Raw genomic sequence first — 19,198 nt, forward strand, 5'->3', positions numbered from 1 at the left:
TCTGCTGCACAAGACCTTTTTACAGTGTTGAAGAGCAAAGATGTCAGCTTGAGGATTGAGGTGCGCCTGACCCAAGCCATGGTATTTTCAATAACCTGATATGCATGTGAAAGCTGGACAGTGAATAAGTAAGACCATAAAAAGAATTGATGTTTTTGAGTTATGGAGTTGGAGGAGAAAAGAACCAATAGATCTGTGTTGGAGGAAGTGCAGCCAGAGTGCTCCTTGGAGGCCAGGACGGCCCAACTTCGTCACTCATACTTCAGATATATTGTCAGGAGGGACCAGTTGCTGGAGAAGGACATCATGTTTGGTAAGGTGGAGGGTCAGCCAAAAAGAGGAAGACCCCCAGTGAGATGGATTGGCAATATGGCAGCATCGATGGTTTTAAGCGTGGCAACAATTATGAGATTGGCCCAGGACTGGGCAGTGTTTCGTTCTGTTGTGCATAGGGTCTCTATGAGTCGTTACCAACTCGATGACACCTAACAACAACCTTGGAAAACCCTGTGGAGGAGTTCTACTCTTTCCTGTAGAAACACTATGAGGATGCTGAGTCTGAATCAACTCAATGGCAATGGTATTGTTTTTTGTTTTTGTTTTTGTTTTAATGTAGATTATCATTGTGTTATGTTAAGGGTTTTATATGTTATCCATGTTTTACTCTCTCTTCTAGAGTGTCCAACGTCACCCTTCATGATTGTTAACTGATGAATTGTCTTCAACTTAAAAAACAAAAAAGTCCTATGGAGAGCAGTTCTATTCTGACCCAAATGGGGGCGCCATGAGGAGGAACTGACTTGAGAACCGTTCTCTACTGGTTGAAATGGTTGTAGTTTTGGTGATGAGCAGGAGCAGTTGTTGTTGTGATGTGCCATGGAGTAAGTTCCGACTCATAGAGATCCTGTGCAGGGTTTCCAAGGCTGTATGTCTTTATGGGAGTAGAAAGCCTCATCTTTCTCCCGTGGAACAGCTGGTAGTTTCGAACTGCTGACTTTGAGGTTGGCAGTCTGACTCGTAACCATTACGCTACCAGAGCTGTAGAAGAGAAAAATGATGTGGGATGTGTGGATTGGGAAAACCAAAAACAGCAGTTGGAAGGTTGCATGTGTTCATCCACGAAGACACTAGGATCTGTCCTGTCAGGAACGTGAATTTATGCAGGGTCTCAGGGTACGAGCTGTGCTGCTGATAGTTTTGTGTTAAGGAGTTAGCTTGACTCATAGCAACCCTGTTTCTGAAGCTGTAAATCTTTATGGGAGCATAAAGCTGCCCTTTAGTCCCATGGAGCAGTTGGGAGTTTTGAACTGCTGACCTTGAAGTAAGCAGCCCAACATGCAACCTACTATGCTACCAGGGCTCGAGGGTCCCACATGACTGGGTTTGAGTCAAAGCCCTGCTAGTTAGCAGCAGTGTTTTTGTGCCATTTCACAGCTCCCTACCTCAAGTTGTCCTCCAACTAGTGGGTTTGGTGTGTGAATTAGCTAATGTCTCTTCTAGTCAAAGTCTGTGACTCCCACCAAACAACGTCTGCCCTGCTGGGTCTGGGTAAGAGAAGGTGGGAGAAGACGCTGACAGGATGACAAGATTCAGCTGTAGATGTCAGCAGAGCTCATTGTCACTGTAAAAAATTGAACCTCTAGCATGGGTATAAAATGAGCCATCTCAGAAACGGGAGGGGAGGATCTCACTATCATCAAAGAGAAAAAGGATGGTCTCCGGAGGCACCAAGATCAATGATCAGGAATGGAGCACATACTTTGGACCCCGAGATTCCTGCACACTGAAACTCGTCCAGCCAGGGACAGGAGGAGGACATCGCTGTGACATCGGAGGAGTGGCAGAGGAGCAGCAACAGAACCTAACCCAGTCCACAAAGGCACAGCACTGGGCTTCCCACACCATGGAACAATAAAGCTGTGTGACTTTGGGTAGGAAGCTTATTTGTAGAGGGGGTTGTCTCCTGGCACTTAAATAGGGGACTAGGTTTATTGATTCATGGAGCTAGAACCCAGTACCTTCAGACTGAGGTTGATGGTGGAGTGGTGTGTCCAATGGGCATTTATCAGCAGCTGACTGGAACAACTGGGCCCTGAGCATTTTCCGATCCTATACTGTAACCAGGAACTCTGGTAGCATAGTGTTTACAAATCGGGCTGGCAACCTCAAGGTCAGCAGTTAGAAACTACCAGCTGGTCTGTGGGAGAAAAATGAGGGTTTCTGTGCCTGTAAAGATTCACAAATCTCAGAAACCCTGTGCAGGGTAGCTATGAGTCAGAACCAACTCTACGGCACTTAACAACAACAACAACTTCCCTAATAAATCTTGATGTCTGAGTTCTGTGTGGCCATTGTGAATTATTGAACATAGTTGAGTACAATTATTGAACGTAGTTGAGTACAATGTCATGGGAGGTACAGTTTGTCATCATTGGTTTTTGCAGAGGGGGTAATAAAGTATGTACAGGCTCGGCAAACCGGTTGTTCTCAAGTTGATTCTGATTCTTGGTGACCCAGTGCGTGCTCCTGAGGCATTGCACTCCAGAGGGTTCTGATTTTTCACTGGATCACTGGCTTCTGAGGCACTTCCGGGTAGACTCAAACTGACAATATTTAGGTTAGCAGCTGAGTGTGCTAGCCGTTTGTACCACCCAGGGACCCCAAACGACTGAATACAAGCGCTCAATCAAGAGTCCTGGCAGTAGTCTGAGTGGTGTTGTTGTCATCAAGGTCTGAGTCCCTGAAGTAATGAGGGGCTCCCCACCAAGTCACCCAACATTACTACAGCATTAGGGGCACAAACTGTTCAAATGTTTGGCTGCTATTGGAAAGGTTGGAGAATTGAATCCATTCAGAGGTGCCTCGGAAGATAGGCCTGGTGTAAGATTATATAAGATTGCAGAGCACAAAATGACAGGCAACAAAGGTAAATATTATTATGTACACAACCCTGAAACAACAGAAATGACAATAATCTACAAGTAGATATATCGATGGATATGCCAGTTGGCCAGGTGTGGGGAGGAATTAGACAGAGCTTCAAAAACAGTGAAGAAATTCCACGATCTTGTCCTTTCAGTTTTCCACAAACTTTTGGGGTTGCAAATGAAAGGGGACCTCAAAAAGTTCACATAAAGAGAGCCTACATGGAGTAAAGTTATGAAAACGTCTTAGCCATAAGCAAACACCTTGAAGAAATAAGTCACTGGGCCTGGAGCCTCCGGATCATAGTCTCCGGAGCCACCAAGATCATTGTCATGCATGGTCCACAAAGACAGTGTTCCAAATCCTACTTTGGTGAATAGCGATTCAACTCTTAAAAGCTTATGAGCAGTCATTTAAGGAGCAACTATTGATCTCGTCCTGTTGGGAACAGAGAAGAGTGAAGAAAATCAAATACAGGTGGGGACAACTAGTCCCAAAGATGAATGGGCCATGCAAACCCAGCCTCCATGACTCTGAGACTAGAAGAACTACATGAAATTAGATCCTGAGACAAAGTCACAATTGTTTTCTCAATACAGGGAGGGTGGGGTTAAGGCCAGTTCTAGGATTGCAAGTAGCAGCACTGATGTGATTAGCAACTTCTCTGTTGCTCCCTTGAACACCCTGTGTAGTCTGAGGCTTTTAAACTTGCAGGCAACTGACTGATGTCCAGTCGTTCCCTGCTTTTCATGAATCATGTGGCAGATAACTAACATCTATTTCCACCCACAAGTTCTTCCTCTCCTCTAAGCACATCCTCTGTGTCTCTGTCAACAGCTCATCCTGGAGAAAGGAACAGTCCATCGATTTTTACTCCTGCATGCCAGCTTCTCAGCTGCTCTCCCAGTTACCTTCCCTCTACTCTGGATGTAAGTAGGAGAGTGGAGAGGAGAGTGTCCTCCCCTCTATGGTGGGGGTACTGCTGGAGAGGAGGAACAGCAAGTCTACCCTCACTTAGTGGTACAAGGTATACACCACTGGCTCTGAAATTCTCATCTTCTCACCTAGAGAAATTGGTGTTATAAACAGGAATTATGCAAAATACTGGATGATGTGACCTTTTCATTGTCTTAATTTTTTCTATTATTAAACTACAAGCTGTAGATTTCTTAGTTCTCATAGAACTTCTATTATTTTAAACTGACTTGTATATTTTTAAAAAAATCTAAAGTAGGATGTTTTGTACTGTTGTCTAACCCTCTTCTGTGGTGGGTAATGCATTTGATTGAGATTTTCTGTTTTTAAAAATATAGCACTTGACTTTTTGCCAAGGAAAAAAATAAATATTTTCCAGAGAAGGGGGAAATATAGAGTCGGAAAAAATGTACAACAAAATTCAAAATCATAAGACTTATTTTGAATTTTATGATTTTGAATTTTGGACTGATAGGAACTGGTGAACCCCCTGAGACCATGGCCTTCGGTCACCCTCTCAGCCTGAACTAAGTCATGTCCATGGTACAACATTCAGCAAACAATAAACAGGCCTACAAGTTGAGTCCTGGGGTGGCGCCGTGGGTTAATGCGCCACACTGCAAAGCCATTTGAACTGCAAGGTTGGCAGTTCAAGCTCACCAGCTGCTCCTCAGAAACCCTATACGGGGTCGCTATGGGTCGGAACCGACTCTACAACACTTAACAACAACAACAAAGCAGTTGAATGGAGTCCTGGTGTGGCGCTGTTGGATAAGCCCTGTACCACAAGGTTGATTTAAACCACAAATTAATAGCTGGTTCAAACCCAACAGCTGCTCCCTGGAAACCTTAAACAGACTCCCTATGAGTTGGAATCAACTCAAAGGTACTTAACAATAATAAGTTGAATGATAACACCAACGAGATACACAAGAGATACACACTCCCTAGAGCAATCTACCACAGGAAATCAAAGAGCAGCATCTGCCTGGGAGAAAACTCAGAAGGCAGGAAGGGCTAAGCAAGAAGGCTGAAGAGAGATGGTAAACCCAGGGAGGCAGTGGGAAGAGCGCTGTGACATTGTGGAGACTGCAATCAGTATAACAAATCAAAATATGTATGAATGGTTGAATGGAAATTTGCTCTGTAAACTTTCACTCATATCACAACAAAAGTTTGAAAAAATCACCAAGAAGAAACCCCTATGGATGGAGTGTTTTGTGTAGTGCTGACATGTTTGGTCAGCAGGGGGCAGCAAGTTCACGCTGTATACTGGTTTCTGTGCTGCCATACTGGTTCTGAGGGACTCCGTCACCCCATGTATAGGGTTTCTGAGGAATGGCTGCTCGGTTTTGAAGGCCAACCTTGCAGTTAGTAGCCAAGTGCTTATCCTAGAGTGTCACAGGAGGGCTCCACTGTAGAGGATGCCAAAAGGAAGTGGGATAAGGATAACGTGGACTTCCCCTTCCTTGAATCCAGAAGGGTGTTCAGTCTCAGACTGCTGAGGCACTATCAGCAGCGCTTTGTGAGGGAGGCAGGCCAGGGAAGGCCAAGGGGCCTTGGGGCTTGGTTAGAATCCAACAGTGTACTCCCTTACCCACCCTATCCAAGCAGCATTTTAATCAACAAGTAGAGGGTGCTGGTGTGGGGGCCTCTCTCAATTTGTTAAAGGCCATCAAGTGGGTTCCAACTCATAGTAACGTCTTCTGTGTGCCTCTTAGCATGTGCCACAAAGGTAAGCAGATCAATAGATCTCCCTGAAGATTTTTTTAAACTACTAAAATTTGTGAAGTGGGCAGAGAGATCCCAAAAGATCCAGATTTTAATGATTCTTAAAGGTGGTTTGTTTGTTTGTTTGTTTATTTTAATAGATCATAACTCTTCTTATGAATGAAATCTCACACCCATTCTCACCAGATAAAGCAGATACAGGGCTCTTGCTCTGGTTGAGACTGGGAGGGGAGGAAGAGGAGACTTACCATCCTTCCTCAGCCCTCAGCCCTGAACCCAGCCTTCTTCAGAAGCACGGTTCGGATCCTTAGCTTCTATTTGAATGATACAGTGATTTTGTCTCCAGCCCTGATGAGATTGCAAATGGAGGGTTTTTGAAAAAACCCAATCCACGACTATTGAGTCTATTTGGACTCCAGGTAGGTCAGAGTAGAACTGAAGGGCTCAGATTCTCAAAATGTGTTCAGACAAAGATGGCACCAGTTTAAAGAGACATACAGGAGTACAAACAAACCCTCTGAACCAACATGCGCAGCTGTACGTTCTAGTCCCAGCTGTTGTCACAAATAGCTGGCTGACCTTGACCAGTCACTTGGTCACTCTATACATGAAGGCTGGGATCAGATAATCTTGAGAGTCCTGAGTCTAAACCTGCTGAGGGAAGGCCATACTACTGTTCCAGTGTCCAGTCACAGGCAAGGAGGAACCTGGCAGGAAAGCCTGTTCGCTGCCATCTTCCTCTGTCTCTGTCCTTTTTCCTTACTCTAATCCTCATGTCCCCATTCCTCTGCTACATCAGGGATCAGTATTCCATTCTCTGCTCCCTCTGGTCCTGTTGCTGAAATGATTCCTAACTCCAATGATCTTTACTTACTCAGCATTGAAAACCAGGTATAGGGGATAGGAGATGGATTTTTAAAAGATAGTACTGATAAAAGGCCTTCACATCTTTAACTCATGCACTGGGAAATTCTAATTTTTCTGTCTCAGCAGCAAAATCGACCACAGTGTGATTGGGTGGGAAGGTCATCGAAAGAGGAGGAGGAAACTTGGACAAGTTCTAAGATGTTTTGGCCTATCAGGAAGCTTCTCCTTGATTTCAGCTCACTACTGTCTAATGAGGATCATGATCTGTACGTCTCAGGAGATTGTTGTAAGGGTCAAGTGATGTCAACCATTTATGCAGAAAATATTAATTTTTAGATTGTGACGTGCACACAGACTGTTTAACATGGGAAGAATTATAATAAAGCAATCCCACATTTTCATTGTTCATGAGTTAAGTACATATCACCAGCCTCTTAGAAACAAAAATGTTACCCACTACCTCATAAAGAATTCTCTTTTCTTTATAGTTTTAGGACCTGTGACTGGATTCTTCCAAAATATGTTTCATGTTTGCCTATGTTTTACAAGCTTTATAAAAATGGAATCTTACTGTATGGATTTTTTCTGTCACTAGCTTTGGGGTCCTGGTGTGGCACTGTAGGATGATCACTGAACTGCCAACTGCAAGGTCAATGGTTCAAACCTACCAGCTGCTACTCGGAATCCCTATAGAGGGTTACCATGAGTCCAAAGTGACTTGACAGCACGTAACAATAACAAGTTTTGCTTTTTAGGTGAAGGCTCGTGGTTTTGAGCTGTGTTCATATGGAGACGTGTAGCTGTGGTTAGGATAAGGTGTGAATATACAATGGATTGATCCATTTGATTGCTGACAGACATTTGGACTGCTCCCAAATCGGGTTTTGCACATTCACTCATATGTATCCCGGTCTCAAATGCAAACTTTTTATGTAGTATGAGGACAAGTAAAAAGTATGGCTGCAAAAGTAAAGAAACTTTTATTAAACAAACATACCAGAACATGAAGCATGGTTTCTCAACACCTAGGTCTAGACACTGTTTTTTTTTTTTAATGTTTTATTGTGAATCGTGTGATAGTTTACATGGGAGAACATTAGTTTTACATTCATCCTATCGTATATCATTTCACTGCCATGGTTACAATCCACTCCATGCATCATCAACCAACCAAAGGGTACACCCTGCAAGCCTGCCCCCCTGGTCATCAGCACACAGCCCCTCTCCCTCTCTGTGCCTAAAGTCCCCAACAGCTCCATCTCTCCACGTCATTGTCTCTGCCTCCATCTCTGGCTTCTCTGGGTAGGGTTCCGTTTTCCGCTCTTCTCCCTTGATGGTCCCAGGGACCTCCGCACCTGGACTGCAAAGTTAATCACTCCCCTCCTTTTGCTATAAAACGTCTACCTTTACATTGCCAACTCTCACAATCAGTCCTGATAACAATTATTCACTATTGTATCACAAGAGACCCATCCGCATTTCCTTTCATCAGCCCCGCCTAGACAGATTGGATACTACTCAGTGGAGATTCTACCTTCCTCCACGCCCTCTGGATCTAGGTTGACTCTTGAAAGTGTGTAAGCCATTCACTGCTTGCTTTCGTAGACCCCCACTTTGGGTAGCCAATGTCCAAGTTGCTCATCTCTGTCTACTCTGTGTACGGAGAGGGTGAAGGTCTATATACTTTTGAAGGTCACGTTTCCATCTCTCTCAACTTTTCCCCAAAGAATTCTGAGCTCCTTGCTTTCTTGGTGTTGTTTTTAAGTGCCATCGAGTTGGTTCCAACATATAGCAACCCTGTATAGGGTTTCAGAGGAGCAGCTTGTGGGTTTGAAGTGCTGGCCTTCTGGTTACTAGTCCAGCGTCACACCAGGAGTCCTGACTTACTCTGTGTCAAAATGGCAGTTTTAGTATCCTTGAGGGACTCAAACATTTTTGTTTTAAATGTTGAGTTTGGAGAACAAAACGTCTGAAGGAGCAAGATCAGGGTTGTAGGTTCATGTGCTAAGTCTTCGCAGTGAAATTCTCAAGTTCTTGCTATCCTCAAACAATGAGCAGGTGCACTGCCGTGAAGGAAGAAAATTCCTTGGCGCAACTCTCCTGGCAGTTTCCGATTTTCTTGTAACTGCTTTTTTTTGTTGTGTTCTATTGATTTTCTAAGCTTTTTATTGTGATTTGGGTGAATATTTACAGAGAAGACTTGTTTTACATTCAAGAATTCATATCCATTTCCATTCATGATATTAACTGCAGCCCCCACAATGCAACAGCGCTCTTTCCACTTCCTCCCTGGGTTTCCTGTTTCCATTCCTCCTTCTAGCCTATCCCTTCCTGCTTCTAAGCTTTGTTATTGTTGTTGTGAAGTGCTATCAAGACATTTCCAACTCATACCAACCCTGTATAGGGTTTCCAAGGAAAGAGAATGGTGGGTTTGAACCATCGACCTTGTGGTTAGCAGTCCAATGCTTATCTTACAGCATCACACCAGGACTCTGAGCTTTATTTCTGGGCAAATGCTGCCCTTTTGATGTTCTGTGCTACATTATTCTATGCAGTACACACTTCCTTGGTATTATCGTCCACTTTACAGGCCTGTCTGCTATTTGGATGAAAGCTGACCCTCTTGACTTTCAGCAAAACAAGTTGTATCTGCATGTCTGCATAGCTTGATGCCACATTCTTCTTCATATAATCCAGGTTCTCAAATGATTTGCTCAGCAGTTTGAATAAATATGGTGAAAGGATACAACACTGGCACACACCTTTCCTGATTTTAAATCATTCACAGCCCCTTTGTTTTGTTCTTAAAACTGCTTCTTGGTCTATGTACAGATTCTTATGAGCACAATTAAGTTTTGTGGAATACCCATTGTCTACAGTGTTTTCCATGTTTGCCAGGATCTACGGAGTGGATTGCGGAATTGTAGAGAAAACAAAAATCCTCACCACTGGATCAATAAACGACATTCTTATCAACGGAGAAAGGATTGAAGTTGTCAAGGACTTCATTCTTCTTGGATCAACTATCAACATTCACAGAAGTAACAGTCAAGAAATCAAACAACATATTGCATTAGGCAAATCTGCTGCACAAGACCTTTTTAAAGTGTTGAAGAGCAAAGATGTCAGCCTGAGGACTAAGGTGCGCCTGTCCCAAGCCATGGTATTTTCAATAACCTCTTATGTATGCAAAAGCTGGACAGTGAATAAGGAAGACTGTAGAAGAATTGATACATTTGAGTTATGGTGTTAGAGGAGAATATTCAAAGTGCCATTAACTCAGCAGTGCCTCTTTGGGTCTGAAATGTTTAGATTTCATGCATCTAAGACTCTTATAAGAAAAGCTCTTCGTTCAGTCACTTACTCACTGGTTCATGTTTGGGCATTATGTGAACCATTCTGTGCCAGGCTCTGTGCCAAGTGTTGTGGACACATCCCAGGAAAACAGAAAGCTCCTCCTCAAAGGCTAGGCTGGAACATGGGGTGGGAAGAAGGCACCTTCCACTGCTTGGCAGCTTAACTCAAGGGGAAGGGGGCGCTGGCTGGGAGTGGAAGGAATGTCCCCTCAGAATTTGGGCAACAAGGGCTTACCTCCACCTCCAAGCACAGCTAGAGGTGCCTTTATAGGACTGTGATTGGGCTGAACCCCTAAAGCCATGCACCCCAAGGACAGCCTTCCTGAGGTAAACCCATGCTACCATGTGGCTTGTGAGCAGACAGCCTCCACAAGTTCACGGGAACTCAAGAAGCAGGGTAAGCACAGATGTATTTGTGCTTACTTACTAATGTGTAGTGAACAACTTTCACCACACACGTCTTGGTGGAAAGCGTGAATCTCTGATGTGGAACTGCAGCAGGCCGGAGGATGTCTGCTGGAACCAGACGGTAAGACACGTGAGGCCAGTCTGTGTCCTGCCAGCAGCTCAGTTCTCTGGCTGAGGCGCTGTTTCCTTACGGCATCTGGCTGCAGACACTCCCATTCAGAGCTGCAACGAAGGACCTGTCCACCTCCCTCCTCCACCCGGCAAGGCTCCTGCAGGGGAAACATCCTCAGATATAATGGAAATGAGGACAGGGATTAACAACATGGAAGGGTAGAGATGGTCTTTCATCTCTGGGGCGGACCTTGAAGCTGTCTTGGTATAGCTCAGGTTCTACCTCATGCAGCGACAAGGAAGGCACACAGTACCTTTTACAGCGCTTACCAGCAATTACCTCCAAGCCTTTCCAAGGGGTGGTTACGTCAACTCTTGAGTAGCTAGACAAAATGGGAGGCACCAGCCACAAAGGATCTGATGTAATTGTAATCAAACTCCAGTCAGCCCTTGGTTATGGGACAATGACAGGTTTGCAGTTTAACTTGGGGTCAGATTGTAGCAGGACCTCTGATTTGCTCCCCCAACAAGGACACCCAATTGCTGTGATGGGCAGATGGCAGCAGAGGGGCCAGGCCCAGGCCTCTTTAGGGTCATGTCGTCTGGATGAAGGGAGAGGAGGGGCTCTGGGACCCCACTTCGCTCAACCGCAGCTGCTCAGGGCTGAGTGGTCTCCCTCCTCCCTGGGTGGGTCCAGCAGTCACTGCCCATCAGCTGGGGCCCAGTGACTAAACCCTGCTGGACATCATCACAGGACTACCAGAGCTAGGAACAGCGTCACTCAGAAAGCAATTCACCCAGCCTGATGGAATCTGACACTAACACGACCTACCCCACCCCTGGGTCATTTCAATTCTGGATTTGTTGCTGTTGTTAACTGGAGTTCTGGTGTGAAGCTGTAATGTTAAAGCACTGGACTGCAAGGCTGGTGGTTCAAATTCACCAGCTGCTGCTTGGAAACCCTATCCAGAGTCGCTTTGAGTTAGGACTGACTCAATGGCACTTAACAACGTAAAGTTTCTGAGGAGTAGCTGGTGGATTTGAACTGTGGACCTTGTGGTTCGTAGTCCAGAGCTGATCCCACAGTGCCACACCAGGCTAGGAAACCAATTATTAATAAAATGAGCAATAGCTGGGGCCTCAAGGCCTGACGCCGCCCAGGCCTTCCTGCCCTCCAGTCTGGACAGTGAGCTTCTGAAAGCAAGACTCATCTCAGCCCCGCCCAGGGCCTGGCAGTTCTGTGCTTAGAACGCATGGGACTTCCCAGACCACCACCGGTCTCTATCTCAGCTGCAAATCAGAACCAGCCAGGAGCTTGCATACAGGATGTCCTGCCACCCTAGTACCAAGGTGGGGTCCGACATCAGTGGCACAGAGATCTCAGGACGAGCACCCCAGCCCTAAAGCGGACGGCGAGGTGCTGGGTGAGAGGAACCTTGCTCTTGGAAGGCAGGCGAGGTTGGGAATGGGCCCACAGTGGCATTGTCACAGTGGCATCGCCGTCTCTAAACAAAGGGATATGCACCAGCTCACAAAAGCCCTTTTTATTGAGGCGCGAATAGTAGACTGAGAGGCTTACAGTTCTAGGCGGTCACACCGGGTTGTTAGTGGCAGTTTTGCATCTCTTTGGTTAGACAGGGTTGATTTACACCAGCTGAACAAGAGGGGCAAAGGAAATGGGGGAGATTCTAATGTAGACTCTGCTTGCGCCTGACAGAGCCACGAACTGCATCTCCGGACGACCACACAGCACCAGGAGGGCGATGTGGTTCGGTTCCTCGGCTCTCAGAAGAGCAGGTTTCGCAGCTTCAGAACTCGGCATTGAACGGGTAATCCTTGTGCTGGGCACAGCTGCCAGAGGAAAGAACATGTTTGCTCTCTAAGGACACAGTTCAACAAGTGAAACAAAGACAGGACCCAGCGCTAAGACCTTAGACCCCACCTGCATCAACTCCTCAGTGGGTCGGCCCTCTGCCATGCCTCCTGCGGGAAGAGCCCCAAACTCAATTCTTGTCACCAAGCAAGTTAGTCTAGCTGCCAGGTCTAAATAATGTCTTACTGTCTTAAACAGACTGAGGATGAACCAATCATGAGAATCACTCAGGAGATGGAAAGTCACAGATGAGTGAATCGGGGAGCGTGAGGCATTGGGCTTGGGGCTGCGGGAGGCACTGGCCCCTTGGGAGCCAGCTGTCATCAGGGGAAGAACAAGTGAGCCCATTAAAATAGCTGGATTTGACTCCGGAAATAAGAGGGGACGGGTGGGCAGAACCCTGGGGGCACAGAGGTGCAGGTGAGGTTGCCAGGATTCCTGGTCTTGTCCAGTAGGACCCCTGGCTGTGCTGTGACTTTGGAGCCAGTGAGGATGGACCCTGGCTGGTTGGGATGGGAGAGGCCTGGAGAGAGCCCAGAGTGGAACATCTAGCTTGTATTTTACGAATCCGCTCCATTCTAAGGGCCCCTGTGTCTGCCTCTTCCTCTACACTCACACCTGAGGGTAGGACCCACTGCCTTGAGGACTTCTGCTTAGAGGTGAACAGAGCAGGAGCCACGAGTGCTGAGCTTTGAGGATGGTGAGAGAAGAGATTTTCAGTCTCCCTCTAGAACATGAAACTGCCGCTCGAAGCAGCGAATGAGCTTAAACCTCATTTAGTCAAAGTTGTTGTTGTTCAGTGCCGTCACGTCAGTTCTGACCCATAGCAACCCTGTATAGGGTTGCCGAGGAGCGACTGGTGAGCTTGAACCACCTACTTTGTGGTTCAAATAGACTTTGTGGTCTAGTGCGTTAACCCACAGAATCATAGTGGTAGGAAAAAGGTAAGACAACCTTCTTCCTCATCTCCCTCAACTCACACCCCACTCAGAGGGAGACAATGGATGACTTCCTCAGTGAGCCCCGCACCATGGTCTCTCTACTACGCCCGACCACTGGTTCATCTGATTATGGTGTGTGTGTGTGGGGGGGGGGGCGGAAGGTAATGCACCAACATCACACCCAAGGACGTGAGGATCAACAACTGCCTCTCCCTCTAGGGAATTGTCTCCAATGCGGCTCCATCCCACTCAGTGATACCTTACATTTTGAATCATGTTGGAAGTAGTAAAAATAAGTTAGTAACTGCTCATGGAAATCCTCCATCTTACTCAAAGGAGGCCAACACATAAGGTGGCAGTGAGTCTGAACTGGACAGACCACAGGGCAAAGATGTTCCGCTCTGCAAAGCCCTAGCCCAGGGCTTCAGGTACCGGTCACTGATCCCACCAGCCCCTGACCCACTCACCTCATCAGGGCACAGACCCTCCAGTTCCTGTTGTAGCTCAGCAAGGTACTCATATCCACACTGCTCATGTCAAAGTCAAAGACCTAAAGGGGAAGAAGGCGGGAAGTATTGACAATTAGGATGCGAAGCTGCCCACGCACACAGCAGCCCAGCAGGGCTCGGGGAGAGCTCTCCCATCGGGCAGTGGCTGCTCTCAGCACGGAACTAGCTGGCTGTGCTGATACCTAGAGAATGTCTACATTTGGCCAGGGATCATGCGAAACAATGAAAAGTCCTCTTCTCTCAGAGCTTCCTATATCATTTCCACGTCAAAACCACTATCAGTTTTGACAGGTACCAGCAAGAATATCATGATGGACAAGATAGACCTTCCTTTGTCTCAGCTGACAATGAAGCAGAGAAGAGAGACAAGCTACAGAGAGAGTCATTCATCTCACGCTAAGAAAAAGACACCAGCAAAACACTGCGGAGCCCCGAGGGAAGTTATGCTGGTGAGGGGCGCTGAGACGGGCCTAGGGAGCCAAGTAAGGCTCTTAACAGAGGGCAAGTAAGGGCACTAGGAGAGGCTCACGGGTGCAGGGGGCTGGCCGTCAGCCTGAGGGCAGAGGCTCTGTGGGAAGGAAGAAATCTACACAGATGAAACGCAATGCAGTGAACAGGGTGGGAACATTACGAGATGACTCACTGAAATCTTTTTCTTTCCACACACTTTAGAAAGGATGGCTGGAACAAAGGTTGCATCCCCCGCCGGATGTGTTCCCGCAGTGGGCCCTGTTTGACCACCTAGAAGCCCGGCCGGGGAGCAGCAGGCATAACGGGGTGATACAGGATGGACAACCCCACCCTGGGGCCTGGCCAGGGAGGAGCCTCAGCCTGCAGTCCGGTTTGCACACTGTACTCTTCTCTGAGGGCCCTGCCCCACCTCACAACACAAACGGGCCGACCAACGAGCTCCCACCTGGAAGTTCTCGATGATGCGCTTGGGAGTCACTGACTTGGGGATCACAACCACGTTCCTCTGAATGGGAAACCGGATCAGAACCTGTGAGCAAACAGGACCTCCATGTATCCCACTGTTCTCCTGCACACAGTGCCCAGGGGCAGATGCCAGAGCAAGGTCCTGGAGTCCCCAGGGAACATGTGCCTGAAGTTGGCAGGAAGTGCTCTGGCATCTGACAGAGAAGCGACTTCACAAGGCAGCCTAGGAAGCTGGTGTTGCCAGGCCGGGGTCTATTCTCTCCAGTCCCTGTGGGGGCTTCCTGAATGTGTTCCACACCCCCAGACCTGAGGCAGCCCTGGTGTTCGGGCACAGCTCTACCTGGGCTGCTGTCTTGTTATGTTTGGATGCAATCGCTTTGATCCTGGGGTCCTCCAGTAGGGACGGGTCCTCAGGCTTGGCCCTGGAGATGGGAAAAGGGGTCCACGTGAAACCTTCATCGTCACCACCTGGGGAGCCAGTGACCGGCAGAGTCTCGCGCTGCTGTCAAACAGCAGTCCACTGGGATCTGACCAGGGCTAAGGCGGTGCCCAGCCCTTGCCCTGGGACATAGCAGGCAGCTTGCTGCCAGAAATCAGCCATCCAGGATGGCCGACAAGAGGCTCGGGGAAGGGCTGTGGTCATCTTCCCCACGAGCCCATGGCAAACTCACCAGGGCCGGTCAGGACTGCCCAGGGGGCTGTAGGCGGTCACCACGATGCCCTTGGACTGGCAGTACTCAACAAGCTTCTCCTGGGTGAGGTACGGGTGGCACTCAATCTGTAAATTCACACAGGAGGGGCTGGGCGTGTGGCACCGTGGTCAGGCTGCAGGGGAAGCATTCTGTGCCCATTCCCCCCTCCCCAAACCAGCTGTGACATGTTTCGGCGTGTCCCAGGCAGCATCTGTCATCGACGCCAATAAGCACCTGTAGACAGAGGCCTGAGGGCCCAGATTCTGAAGGCTGGTTCTGTTTGGGCCGATTGTCAAATGTCAGAGCTCTGAGCTCTCACTCTCTGTGCTGTGTACTGTGAGGCCCCGAGGCACCATGACAGACCAGACCCTTTCTTACCTGCCAGCCCCCCTCCCAGAGGTGTCACTCAGCCTCTGCCTCCTGGCCACCACCTGGACCACGGACTAGAAGGAACCACTAGGACCAGATTGCATCCCAGGGACACCAGCCCCTTGGGCGGATGCTTACCTGGTTAACTGCCGGCTTGTATTTCAAGCCAGGCTTGTTTAAGATGCTCTCAATCTGGAGGTGGTTGAAGTTGGAGACTCCAATCGCCTTCACCAGCCCCTCGTCCACCAGCTCCTCCATGGCCTGCAGAGAAGAGAAGGTGCTGGAACGGACATGAATGGACGAGTCCCACCATCATTTTGCACCTTGTATTTTAACAGGGCCTGCCCTCATGGCCCCACAACAGCTAGAGAGACAGACCTCACAGAAGCCATGAGGTGGACAATGAGCCAGGCTGGCCTCTAAGAGATTAGAAGAGCAAACAAAAGGACCCAATAACTAGAGACAGCCAAAGAAACCCCACAGCAGGCTGCCCACTATGTTCGCTCCCAGAACAAACAGTCAGCAGGGAAGAAATGGCCTTACTGTCCACGTGTCCAAAAATTTAGTGTCACTGGGAATCACGTTGCCTGTCCCATCCAGAGGGAAAAAGTCCTTCCCCGCCTGAAATTTCAACAAAAACATAAATGGAAACAGAATCATCAGTACCAGACCTTCTCAGACCTGCCTGTGTGTGTGTGTGTGTGTGTGTGTGTGTGTGTGTGCGCGCGCGCACGCTGACTGGACAACAAGGTTCTGGAAGTATTCTCCCTGGCCATTTTTATCTATCTGTGTGGGGCAGTGTGAACAGGAAGCTGGTCGCTGTCCCTGGGATCCCAGCATTTACCATCGATAGGCTGGTGCTGAAAGACCACAGCTCTCCTGTATCTGAGAGCATCTCATATGGAGGAGACCACCCTGGTCAGGGGGCCTGGTGGAGGTATGCTGGGGGGCTCCAAACTGGGACCCACAGACCCCAACCCCCAGTCCCGGCTGGACAGCTGGCCTCTGAAACTGTCACCTCACTGGTGTCCCACAGCGAACAAATGATCAGTGAAGTCACGCCACAAGGAAATCAAGTGGAGCCACAACTTCAGCCTGGTGGTGGCTTGGCACCTACCAGCCCCAAGGACAGGGTGTGCATGGCCTGTGTGCAGCACGGACAGTGGTGTCCCCCGAAACCACGCTTAGTGTCCCTGAGGATGATGTCCTTGAGCCACAGGTGACAGACTGCTACCCAGCTCTGGGCCAGCCCACTGCAGGTGTGTGAGCTGCCCCTAAGCCCTCACCTTAAAGCCGGTGGGCCAGTGGATCAGGTAGAGGTCCAGGTAGTCCAGCTTCAGGTCCCCGAGTGTCTTCTTGCAGGCATCTCTCACCAGGCTCTTGTCGTGGTATGTGCACCAGAGCTGAGGGGCCGAGAACACACTTCACCCCTGCTGTTCCAGCCACGCGGCAGTGGTGGGGGACAGAGTTCCCGGGAGAAGGAGAGTGGACCCCAGCTGCCCGCCATGTCCCGCAGCCCCCACGTGCCTTGCTGACGATGAAGAGGTCCTCACGCTTCACGGCCCCGGCCTTGAGCTTCTCCTGGATGGCCTCACCCACCTCGCTCTCGTTCTGGTAGACGTGGGCACAGTCCAGGTGCCGATAGCCCACGTCAATGGCCGTCTTCACTGCCTCGGCGACTTGACCAGGAGGGGACTGAGGGAGGAGAGCCAAGGCCAAGGGGGTCAAAGACAAAACAGGCCCCAGGAGGGGCCGCAGCAGGCATGGGCCTACCAGACCTCAGACCTGGGCAGCGTGGAGGAATACCCAGGACTTCACTGCGAAAGGCAGCTCTTGGCCTCCTATCACTCATCTACAAACCCTACACGTACTCCACCGCCCCCTGGTTCTCAGTCTTCCGGGCTCCGGGACACAAAGGGCACCACTCCTTCTGGGCAGTGTCCAGTGTCTCAGAAGCAGCTTGACACGTGTAGGTACCAGTCACCACCAGGGACTCAAGTTGGGCTCACAGTGCCCTCCACAGGCTCCGAGACTAACTCCTCCTTCAAGTTCCATATTTGAAGGCCCTGATCCCCTGTACTTCCCTTTAGCTTCTGGATCAGCCAGCGAGCTTGGGGTGGTCTGGATTCCAATCCATGCGCTGACCTGCTGTGAGCAGCTGTGGGGGGCTGTGGTGAGGTGGGAGGTGGCCCACAGAGGGAACCACAGACGGAAACAATGGGAGCGAGAGGGAGGAGGATGGGAAGCAGGCAAGCTCACTGGGTAAAGTAGGCAGTCTCTGACCAGGTCTGCTGGCCATCAGCTCGTCAGCCCCTCGGGTCTCCCAGAAGGGACTGGAAGGTCAGCTGGCACACCTCCAGCTCAGGGTGGATATGGGCACCAGTGGTGTAGCCTGTGGGTTAATGTGCCAGACTACAAAGCTGTTGGCAGTGCAAGGTCTGTGGTTCAAGCTCACCAGCTGCTCCTTGGAAACCCTATACAGGGTCGCTGTTGGTCGGAACCAACTCAACGACACTTAACAACAACAACAACACAGCTGGTAGACAGGCAGAGGAGCTGCGCATGAACAGCCTCGGTAGGAAGGGGCAATGGAATGTGTATAGGACCACAGGCAGCCACGGCTGAGTGCACAGGGACAGGTGGGAGGTACCAGCCCTCAGGTGGGTCCCACAGCAGAGCACATCCCTTCCCCAGGAAGGAGGTGTGGAAAGTGCACGCTGGTGCGCACGGCAGTGGGGTGGGCAGGGCTACCTCTAGGCTGAGCCACATGACACTCAGCAAAAGGGATCGGACGAGTCAGGCAGTGGTACTGCTAGGATGAGCTCTCGTCCTGTGGGAGAGGTGCCCGAGCCGCTGGGGGGCAGTGGGACTCAGAGATGAGAGCTTGGGAGGCTAAACCTTAGTGACGTTACTGACATCCTTGAATCAGACCGACACCAGCAGCTGGCAGCCTAGCAGGCCAAGGGACGTCCTCACACACATCTTTCTAACTACGTAAGTGTGTGTTTGGGTTCCTGGAAACCAGACTGCAGAGTAGAATTGTCACGGTTTCAGAACAACCGGCCCTACACTAAGCCCACATTTTCACAGCTGACAACTGAGCGCCACTTCCCAGGCTCACCGGCTGCAGACCAGATTTCTTCCAAAGGCTAGACTTCGCAAGCACATTACAAACAAGAAGTGTGGAGGCTGTGACAATTCGTAACAAATGGAGCACCAGATTACAACGCAAGGTGTTTCAGAAGAAGGGCCTGTGTTCTGCTTGCAACAGCACGGACAGGGCAGGGGGGTGGGGGATCTGACAGGGGCGGGCAAACCTGCCCCCAGAGGGAAGCCCAACAGGAGCAACCTTGTACCATGTACCTGGTGGTTTAACTGTACCTTCACATTGATCGCCACCATAACCCTACAAAAGGAGCTCTGGTAGCGTAGTGGTTACGAATCGGGCTGCGAACCTTAAGGTCAGCAGTTCGAAACTACCAGCTGCTCCGCGGGAGAAAGATGA

General features: G+C 49.2%; 1 protein-coding gene across 1 annotated transcript in view; it reads right to left on the reverse strand.

Moving 5' to 3' along the window:
• Nucleotides 1-12,181: 12,181 nt before the first annotated feature.
• The window catches only part of AKR1B1 (aldo-keto reductase family 1, member B1 (aldose reductase)), a 15,253-nt gene continuing 8,236 nt past the window's right edge, over nt 12,182-19,198 (reverse strand). Inside the window, exons 2-10 of the mRNA XM_006861227.1 lie at nt 17,221-17,388; nt 16,980-17,096; nt 16,237-16,314; nt 15,832-15,954; nt 15,304-15,410; nt 14,973-15,054; nt 14,613-14,696; nt 13,655-13,737; nt 12,182-12,224 (exon numbers count right to left, since the gene is read on the reverse strand). Coding sequence (XP_006861289.1) covers nt 12,182-12,224; nt 13,655-13,737; nt 14,613-14,696; nt 14,973-15,054; nt 15,304-15,410; nt 15,832-15,954; nt 16,237-16,314; nt 16,980-17,096; nt 17,221-17,388 — 885 coding nt within the window. The remainder of the gene's footprint in view (nt 12,225-13,654; nt 13,738-14,612; nt 14,697-14,972; nt 15,055-15,303; nt 15,411-15,831; nt 15,955-16,236; nt 16,315-16,979; nt 17,097-17,220; nt 17,389-19,198) is intronic.

Source organism: Chrysochloris asiatica, unplaced genomic scaffold (genome assembly GCF_000296735.1).
Source record: "Chrysochloris asiatica unplaced genomic scaffold, ChrAsi1.0 scaffold00041, whole genome shotgun sequence".
Lineage (NCBI taxonomy): Eukaryota > Metazoa > Chordata > Mammalia > Afrosoricida > Chrysochloridae > Chrysochloris > Chrysochloris asiatica.